Raw genomic sequence first — 9,991 nt, forward strand, 5'->3', positions numbered from 1 at the left:
GATCCTTGATGAAAACCTGCTCTAGGGCGCTCAGGACCTCAGGACCGCTCAGACTGGGGCGAAGGTTCACCTTCCAACAGGACAACGACCCTAAGCACACAACCAAGACATCACAGGAGTGGCTTCGGGACAAGTCCATGAATGTCCTTGAGTGGCCCAGCCAGCTTGAACCCGATCTAACATCTCTGGAGAGACTTGAAAATAGCTGTGGTGCTGAAAGGTGCTTCAACAAAGTACTTAGTAAAGGGTCTGAATACCTATACTTTTGTACATTTGCGAACATTTTAAAAAACCTGTTTTTGCTTTGTCATTATGGGGCATTGTTTGTAGATTGATGAGCATTTTTTTTATTTAATACATTTTAGAATAAGGCTGTAACGTAACAAACTGTGGAAAAAGTCAAGAGGTCTGAAAACTTTGAGGGCACTGTAGGTGTCCCAGATGGAACCCTATTCCCTATATAGTGCACTTCTTCAGACAAGGGCCCCATGGAGCTCTGGTCAAAAGTAGTACACTCTATAGGGAATATGGTGCCTTTTGAGATGCACAATAGTTCATAGTCATAACCAGCTAACTCAGATGCTATATCTTCACCACTCATGTTATTTGTTATGCTATGATGCTAACAGTCCAGATACCTACTGTAATAGTATTATAATACCTGTAATAGTATTATAACACCTGTAAGGGTATTATAATACCTGTAATAGTATTAGAATACATGTAATGGTATTATAATACCTATAATAGTATTATAATACCTGTAATAGTATTATAATACCTATAATAGTATTATAATACCTGTAACGCCGCAGCCCGTCTGGTGGTCAACCTTCCCAAGTTCTCTCACATCACCCCGCTCCTCCGCTCTCTCCACTGGCTTCCAGTTGAAGCTCGCATCCGCTACAAGACCATGGTGCTTGCCTACGGAGTCGTGAGGGGAACGGCACCTCCGTACCTTCAGGCTCTGATCAGTCCCTACACCCAAACGAGGGCACTGCGCTCATCCACCTCTGGCCTGCTGGCCCCCCTACCTCTGAGGAAGCACAGTTCCCGCTCAGCCCAGTCAAAACTGTTCGCTGCTCTGGCACCCCTATGGTGGAACAAGCTCCCTCACGACGCCAGGACAGCGGAGTCAATCACCACCTTCCGGAGACACCTGAAACCCCACCTCTTTAAGGAATACCTAGGATAGGATAAAGTAATCCTTCTAACCCCCCCCCCCCCCTCCCCCCTAAAAGATTTAGATGCACTATTGTAAAGTGGTTGTTCCACTGGATATCAGAAGGTGAATGCACCAATTTGAAAGTCGCTCTGCTAAATTACTTAAATGTAATGTAAATGTAATAGTATTAGAACTCAGGCATTTTACTTCTCCTGGATCATAGAAAAACACCAGATAGCTAGTGTACAAAGCCGCTCTGTACATGCATGATCAACTGTAATCTACAGCAGAAATGGGACCCTATTTCCTACATAGTGCACTTCTTTTGACCAGGGCTCATAAGTCTCTGGTCAAAAGAAGTGCACTATTGTAGCGGGTGCTCCTAGCTACAATACATCTTCATGAGCTCTTCTTGATACTGGTGATCATTTTTAAAAGTTCATCCCGAAGTGTCCAACATTTAAGTTTACTTTTGACATACGAGAGCATGATTTACCAATGAGGGTCATCCATTATTCAAATGAGTTCCATTCTTCAACCCCCCCCCCCCCATCCCTAACAAATTATTCAGCAGCGTCAGTGTTCCCGACTTGCAGACTGTGGAAGCCGATGGGCCATGTTCCCTGTTCTCTCTCTCTCTGTGTCTCTCTGTCTCTCTCTCTCCTCTCCTCTCTATCTCTCCTCTATGTTCTCACTAGACTAGACAAAACACGTTGTGTGCCATGCAGTCTAAGGGTTACTTATGGTGATTCATAAGAGGTGACATCCAGTCTGGGACAAACCATCCTCTGAATATATCAAACAAAAGCTTTGTGAGATTATACAACTGAGGTATAATAAAGGAATTACCATCAGGAGCAAAGAGTGTATGAAGGGAGGCCACTCTAGCTCCAAAAATGCATTATTTGTGTGCAAGGAAAATTGGTGACCCAACTACTAATGGAATGTTGCAGGACAAGCTGGACACATGGGACGGGGAAGATATGTGTTAAGGACAATGACAGTGATATCCAGTGGAGAGAGACTGTCTCTCTTAGCAGTCTAATTAATTATAACATGTTTACATTAGGACTCCCGAGTGGTGCAGCAGTTTAAGGCACTGCATCTCAGCCTAGTTAAATAAAGGTTCAAATAAAAGTACATTTGACATACCCACGTAGCACCACAGCTACACCTTTATCTAAAGGCCCATTACAGCCGTTTTAATCTCAATATCAAATAATTTCTTGGTAACAATGAAGAACCTTACTGTGATTGTTTTCAATTAAAATGGTCAAAAATAAACAAAAATAGATTCTTAGCAGAAAGCAATTTCTCAAGGAATCATTTTGATAGGACTTTCTGGGAGTGGTCTGAGTGAGGATGGGAAAACTGAAAACTAGCTGTTATTGGTAGAGAAGTTTGGAACTCCCTTTCTGATTGGTCTATTAACTAATTTACCGACTGGTGATGTCACCAGGCAGGCCAAAACTTCATCCCACCAAAAAAGGCAGACATTTCTGGCGTTTTTTTCAAGCAGCTCTTACACTAAAAGGGCATTATCATAATTTTCACAATATCATTCCAACCTTATAGTGTGGAAATATATATAAAACACAGGAAAATCACATTTTTGACTGCACTGAGCCTTTAAGAAGGATGGAACAACATCTTTGTTTATACTGTATACAATACACATTGCATTCATTGCCACAGTTTATGGGAATCTCACTATGACCACCCTCTCTTTTTACTTTAAAGACATAAATGGACCTTAACTGAATTAGCATAGGCCTAATTGATTAATATCTCATTCTTGACACTTGAAAGTACCATTTTGAGTGCTAAGAAGGGAATTCACCACTCTTCATTAAATCAAAGACATGAATAATAATTCCATTCGGATGCAACGTTCAGAACATTGCAAACCTCAACCTATAGAGCCGGCTGAGGCGCGGGAGCCTGACGGGCCAGCTGAGGCGCGGGAGCCTGACGGGCCAGCTGAGGCGCGGGAGCCTGATGAGCCGGCTAAGGCATGGAAGCCTGATGAGCCGGCTGAGGCATGGAAGCCTGATGAGCCGGCTGAGGCATGGAAGCCTGATGAGCCGGCTGAGGCATGGAAGCCTGATGAGCCGGCTGAGGCATGGAAGCCTGATGAGCCGGCTGAGGCATGTAAGCCTGATGAGCCGGCTAAGGCATGGAAGCCTGATGAGCCGGCTGAGGCATGGAAGCCTGATGAGCCGGCTGAGGCATGGAAGCCTGATGAGCCGGCTGAGGCATGTAAGCCTGATGAGCCGGCTAAGGCATGGAAGCCTGACAAGCCAACTGAGGCATCCCCGGTTGCTACACTAACAAAAAACAAAAAACACTCCCTGATGCTTCCCTTGGGTGAGGCGTTATTCTGTACCGTGTACGCTGGGAGTCAGGAAGCAAGTTCAGGGAGTGAATCATTTAAGAAATAAATGAACATGGAACAAAACAAGAAACAGGAAAAGCGTACAGACATGAAACAGAAGCAGAACCAATAACACCTGAGGAAAGAACCACGGAGAGTGACAGATATAGGGCAGGTCATCAGGAAGGTGATGGAGTCCAGGTGAGTGTCATGAGGCACAGGTGCACGTAACGATAGTGACAGGTGTGTGTAATAATGAGAAAACTGGTGACAACGAGCGCCAGAGAGGGGGAGAGGGAGTAGACGTGACAGTTGTTTACATTTGTTATCATGGGGTAGTAGTGCCATAATCGGTGGGCGGGTAGAGGTTTGAAAGCAGTGGAGTGCTAACAGTGCGCAGAGTGACCTTTAACCCTGCTCCCCAGGGGCTCCAGAGTGACCTTTAACCCTGCTCCCCAGGGGCTCCAGAGTGACCTTTAACCCTGCTCCCCAGGGGCTCCAGAGTGACCTTTAACCCTGCTCCCAGGGGCTCCAGAGGGACCTTTAACCCTGCTCCCCAGGGGCTCCAGAGTGACCTTTAACCCTGCTCCCAGGGGCTCCAGAGTGACCTTTAACCCTGCTCCCAGGGGCTCCAGAGTGATCTTTAATCCTGCTCCCAGGTGCTCCAGAATGATTTTTAATCCTGCTCCCAGGGGCTCCAGAGTGACCTTTAACCCTGCTCTCCAGGGGCTCCAGAGTGACCTTTAACCCTGCTCCCCAGGGGCTCCAGAGTGATCTTTAACCCTGCTCCCCAGGGGCTCCAGAGTGACCTTTAACCCTGCTCTCCAGGGGCTCCAGAGTGACCTTTAACCCTGCTCTCCAGGTGCTCCAGAGTGATCTTTAATCCTGCTCCCAGGGGCTCCAGAGTGACCTTTAACCCTGCTCCCAGGGGCTCCAGAGTGATCTTTAACCCTGCTCCCAGGGGCTCCAGAGTGATCTTTAACCCTGCTCCCCAGGGGCTCCAGAGTGATCTTTAACCCTGCTCCCAGGGGCTCCAGAGTGATCTTTAACCCTGCTCTCCAGGTGCTCCAGAATGATCTTTAATCCTGCTCTCCAGGGTCTCCAGAGTGACCTTTAACCCTGATCTCCAGGAGCTCCGGGGGGATCTATTGGCTCCTAGTGGCCAGTAACTTCCTGTGTCAGAGCAGTAACTTGGCCTTCGGCCAGCCTCTTCCTTTTTCAGAGCAGTAACTTGGCCTGCGGCCAGCTCCATCCTGTGTCAGAGCAGTAACTTGGTCTGCGGCCAGCTTCATCCTGTGTCAGAGCAGTAACTTGGCCTGCGGCCAGCCTCTTCCTGTGTCAGAGCAGTAACTTGGCCTGCGGCCAGCTTCATCCTGTGTCAGAGCAGTAACTTGGCCTGCGGCCAGCTTCATCCTGTGTCAGAGCAGTAACTTGGCCTGCGGCCAGCCTCTTCCTGTGTCAGAGCAGTAACTTGGCCTGTGGCCAGCTTCATCCTGTGTCAGAGCAGTAACTTGGCCTGCGGCCAGCTTCATCCTGTGTCCGAGCAGTAACTTGGCCTGCGGCCAGCTTCATCCTGTGTCCGAGCAGTAACTTGGCCTGCGGCCAGCCTCTTCCTGTGTCAGAGCAGTAACTTGGCCTGCGGCCAGCCTCTTCCTGTTTCAGAGCAGTAGATCAATTTCAGGATAAAGTTTTAACTCTGCTGTTATATACATAATTCATAGTCACTCAGGTGATGCTGTGTTTATTATTGATCTGACTCTGGTAACAACAACATCGATACGCTGGGAGAAATCGTTGTGTTATAGTCACTAGGGAGCTGCCACGTGCTACGAGTCAGGACATTTCAGTCATTACTGATCACAAGATGACACAGACCTTTTAAACTGGACTGGCTGGTGCACACACTAGTTTTACAACTGAAGTCTATACACCATTATTTTATCCCTAGCAACTTTATATTATTGAATTTGGGAATGTCTCTATATTTCATCCTTACTCTACTGTACTCTACTGGACCTTTACAGACCAAGAGTTGGACTGCTGATACAGTATGTCAGTTAGACCAGTGAGACAGGTTGCTGATACAGTATGTCAGTTAGACCAGTGAGACAGGTTGCTGATACAGTATGTCAGTTAGACCAGTGAGACAGGTTGCTGATACAGTATGTCAGTTAGACAGGTTGCTGATACAGTATATCAGTTAGACCAGTGAGACAGGCTGCTGATACAGTATATCAGTTAGACCAGTGAGACAGGTTGCTGATACAGTATATCAGTTAGACCAGTGAGACAGGCTGCTGATACAGTATATCAGTTAGACCAGTGAGACAGGTTGCTGATACAGTATGTCAGTTAGACCAGTGAGACAGGTTGCTGATACAGTATGTCAGTTAGACAGGGTGCTGATACAGTATATCAGTTAGACCAGTGAGACAGGTTGCTGATACAGTATGTCAGTTAGACCAGTGAGACAGGTTGCTGATACAGTATGTCAGTTAGACAGGGTGCTGATACAGTATATCAGTTAGACCAGTGAGACAGGTTGCTGATACAGTATGTCAGTTAGACAGGGTGTTGATACAGTATATCAGTTAGACCAGTGAGACAGGTTGCTGATACAGTATGTCAGTTAGACCAGTGAGACAGGCTGCTGATACAGTATATCAGTTAGACCAGTGAGACAGGTTGCTGATACAGTATATCAGTTAGACCAGTGAGACAGGTTGCTGATACAGTAAATCAGTTAGACCAGTGAGACAGGTTGCTGATACAGTATATCAGTTAGACCAGTGAGACAGGTTGCTGATACAGTAAATCAGTTAGACCAGTGAGACAGGTTGCTGATACAGTATATCAGTTAGACCAGTGAGACAGGTTGGGCTGCTGATACAGTATGTCAGTTAGACCAGTGAGACAGGTTGGGCTGCTGATACAGTATATCAGTTAGACCAGTGAGACAGGTTGCTGATACAGTATATCAGTTAGACCAGTGAGACAGGTTGGGCTGCTGATACAGTATATCAGTTAGACCAGTGAGACAGGTTGCTGATACAGTATGTCAGTTAGACCAGTGAGACAGGTTGCTGATACAGTAAATCAGTTAGACCAGTGTGACAGGTTGCTGATACAGTATGTCAGTTAGACCAGTGAGACAGGTGGCAGGTTGTGGCTGTAGGATTTGGGTTGGTAGTAGATGGACAAATAGAAGTGCATTGTATTGTGGTTTAACTGATGGACTTCAGGCTCTCTGTGTGTGTGACTGCTTCCTCCAGGGGCCACTAAAGACATGGGGAAAATGTTAGGAGGAGAGGAGGAGAAGGATCCAGAGGTCGTGAAGAAGAAGAAGGAGGAAGAGGAGGAGAGACAGGAGGCTCTGCGACAACAGGAGGAGGAGAGGAAGGATAAGCACAGGAAAATGGAGGCAGAAAGAGAAGTAGTACGACAGTCCATCAGGGACAAGGTGAGCAATTCAGCAGTCCACAACCTACTCTGAAACGATTTTACATTCAATGTACTCCCCCCCCCCTAAAAAAACAAATATTTGCCCATTTGTTATTTTCAAAATTCTTCAAGCTCTGTCAAATTGGTTGTTGCTAGACAACCATTTTCAGGTCTTGCCATAGATTTTCAAGTAGATTTAAGTCCAAGCTGTAGCTCCGACACTCTTCTTGGTAAGCAACTCCAGTGTGTATTAGACCTTGTGTTTTAAGTTATTGTCCTGCTGAAAGGCGAATTAATTTCCCAGTGTCTGGTGGAAAGCAGACTGAACTAGGTTTTCCTCTAGGATTTTGCCTGTGCTTAGCTCCATTCCGTTTATTTTTTATCCTGAAGAAGTCCCCCTTCCTTGTCGATTACAAGCATACCCATAACATGATGCAGCCACCACCTTGCTTGAAAATATGGAGAGTGGTACTCAGTAATGTTTTGTATTGCCCCAAACATAAAACGTTGTATTCAGGACGAAAAGTGAATTACTCTTACACATTTTTTTGCAGTAGTGCCTTGTTGCAAACAGGATGCATGTTTTGGAATATTTGTATTCTGTACAGGCTTTCTTCTTTTCACTCTGTCAATTTAGTATTGGGGAATAACTACAATGTTGTTGATCCATCCTCAGTATTCTCCTATCACAACCATTAAACTCTGTAACTGTTTTAAATTGGCCTCATGGTTAAATCCCTGAGCGGTTTCATTGCTCTCCAGCAACTGAGTTAGGAAGGACGCCTGTATCTTTGTAGTGACTTTAAGTGTAATTAATAACTTCACCATTCTCAAAGGGATATTCAATGGCTGCTTTGTAAAATGTTTACTGTGGTGGTTCATTTCTTTATTATCAAATGAGGAGAGACAAACTTATCACACAAGTCAGAGTTATACTTAAACTAAATCTTTAATAATGAGAGCTTTGCAATAGCAATGACTTGTCAACGATTCACCATTTCTAATGATCCGTTGAGAGCGGCGAGACAAAAGTACAAAGGTATTTTATAGCCAAGATACACCCCTTTCAACCTACATGACGAACAACAGATACATAGAATGGGTCACAAGGTGAGACTTTTTAAATGAGGAAGGAGTATCCCGTAGCCAGATAGCATTCGCTATAAATTATCGTTCAGTTTGGTCCCTAAAACGAGGTTCCGATCTCGTTCCTGGTACTCCTAGCACAAAAACACCAACTGGACCAATGGCATAAATCAATTGTCAACTCCAGACACTACCACACACATCCCCCAAGGCCAAAGGAGGAAGTGACTGGCGCACGGACATTGTGGAACCCAGTAATTGGTTCCCCATTAATCACGCCATCCCTTCACATGGTTTAAGAATAGGTAAAGACACATTCACATATGAAGACAATGTTCCCTCCTCTCCTCTTCCCTTTCTGATATTCTGCATAGCACCAGGGACATGTGAAAGACAAGTCAGACCTCTCCCCTCTCTGGGCCCCAGGTAACTGAGCCCCAGCTGAGGGAAGAAGTGCAACTGCCAACACCAGAGTCCAAAGGGATACATTCTAATAACAAGTATATCACATAAGCATATTATGCAGATAAGACATCTTAATTATCTATGTTACCCAACTAATTCTGATTCATCCGCCACATTACCCATCTACCAATAGGTGCCCCTCTTTGCGAGGCATTGGAAAACCTCCCTGGTCTTTGTGGTTGAATCTGTGTTTGAAATTCACTGGTCGACTGAGGGACCGTACAGATAACTGTGTGTGTGGGGTACAGAGGTGAGGTAGTAATTCAGAAATGATGTTAAACACTAATATTGCATAGAGTGAGTCCATGCAACTTATTGTGATTTTTTTAAGCATATTTTTACTCCTGGACTTATTTAGGCTGCCATAGCAAAGGGGTTAAATACTTATTGACTCAAGACATTTCAGTTTATCATTTTAAAATAATTTGTTAAAGAAAATCTAAAAACATAATTTCACTTTGACATTATGGCTATTGTGTGTAGGTCAGTGAGAGAAAAACATCTACATTTGATCCATTTTAAATTCAGGCTGTATCAAATCAAATCATATTTTATTTGTCACATGCCGCAAATTTACAACAGGTGTAGATCTTACAGTGAAATGCTTACTTACAAGCCATTAAACAACAATGCTTTAAGAAGTAAAATAATTGCTAACAAAAAAATAGAAAATAAAAATAACTAATAATTAAACAGCAGCAGTAAAATAACAATATTTAACAATATTTAATAACAACCTGTAACACAACAAAATGTGGGAAAAAGTCAAGGGGTGTGAATACTTTCTGAAGGCATTGTAAGTGCAAGAATCAAACCTTGTGGAAAACCATTTGATCTCAAGAGGGGAGTGTGGGGGTGTTACTCCTTTGAAAGTGACATCCTCATATATTGTTATCTCTGCGCCCTTTATCCATGCAGTATGGCTTGAAGAAGAAGGAGGAGAAGGAGGCGGAGGAGAAGGCAGCCATGGAGCAGGCCTGTGAGGGGTCTCTGACGCGCGCCAAGAAGGCCATCCCAGCCGGGTGCGGAGACGAGGACGACGAGGATGAGGAGAGCATTCTGGACACCGTCCTCAAGTTCCTCCCTGGACCTCTAAAGGACATGTTCAAGAAGTAATGAACACATCGATATCAACAACAACACATGGTTCGGTCCAGCCAGGGGGAGGGGGAGGAGAGATCTGGGGAGGGGGAGGGGGGTAGAAGGGGTTCTTGCCAAACGGCCATTCACTGCCTTTACAGAAGTATTTGTTGTTTTCTTACTCTGACTAGACACAATGTGGTTATATATCTACCAACAGCTTTTCGTCGGTCTCTCAACCACCGACTAAGTTTATGTTTTCTTTTTTTCTCCACTTATCTAACATTCCAACATTGGTATATAGATCCACCGCACCAGGTAGATGCATTTGGATTGGTTGGCCATTGGTATTAACTGGGGTATGGAGTTTCTGTCCAGCC

At 44.9% G+C, this 9,991-nt stretch overlaps 1 protein-coding gene across 1 annotated transcript in view; it reads left to right on the top strand.

The window, feature by feature from the left end:
• The window catches only part of LOC115205727 (complexin-2), a 41,602-nt gene extending 31,923 nt beyond the window's left edge, over window positions 1-9,679 (top strand). Inside the window, exons 3-4 of the mRNA XM_029771997.1 lie at window positions 6,812-6,999; window positions 9,450-9,679. Of these exons, the coding sequence (XP_029627857.1) occupies window positions 6,812-6,999; window positions 9,450-9,647 (386 nt within the window). The 3' untranslated portion in view covers window positions 9,648-9,679. The remainder of the gene's footprint in view (window positions 1-6,811; window positions 7,000-9,449) is intronic.
• Window positions 9,680-9,991: the final 312 nt, after the last annotated feature.

This window comes from Salmo trutta, chromosome 13 (genome assembly GCF_901001165.1).
Source record: "Salmo trutta chromosome 13, fSalTru1.1, whole genome shotgun sequence".
NCBI lineage: Eukaryota > Metazoa > Chordata > Actinopteri > Salmoniformes > Salmonidae > Salmo > Salmo trutta.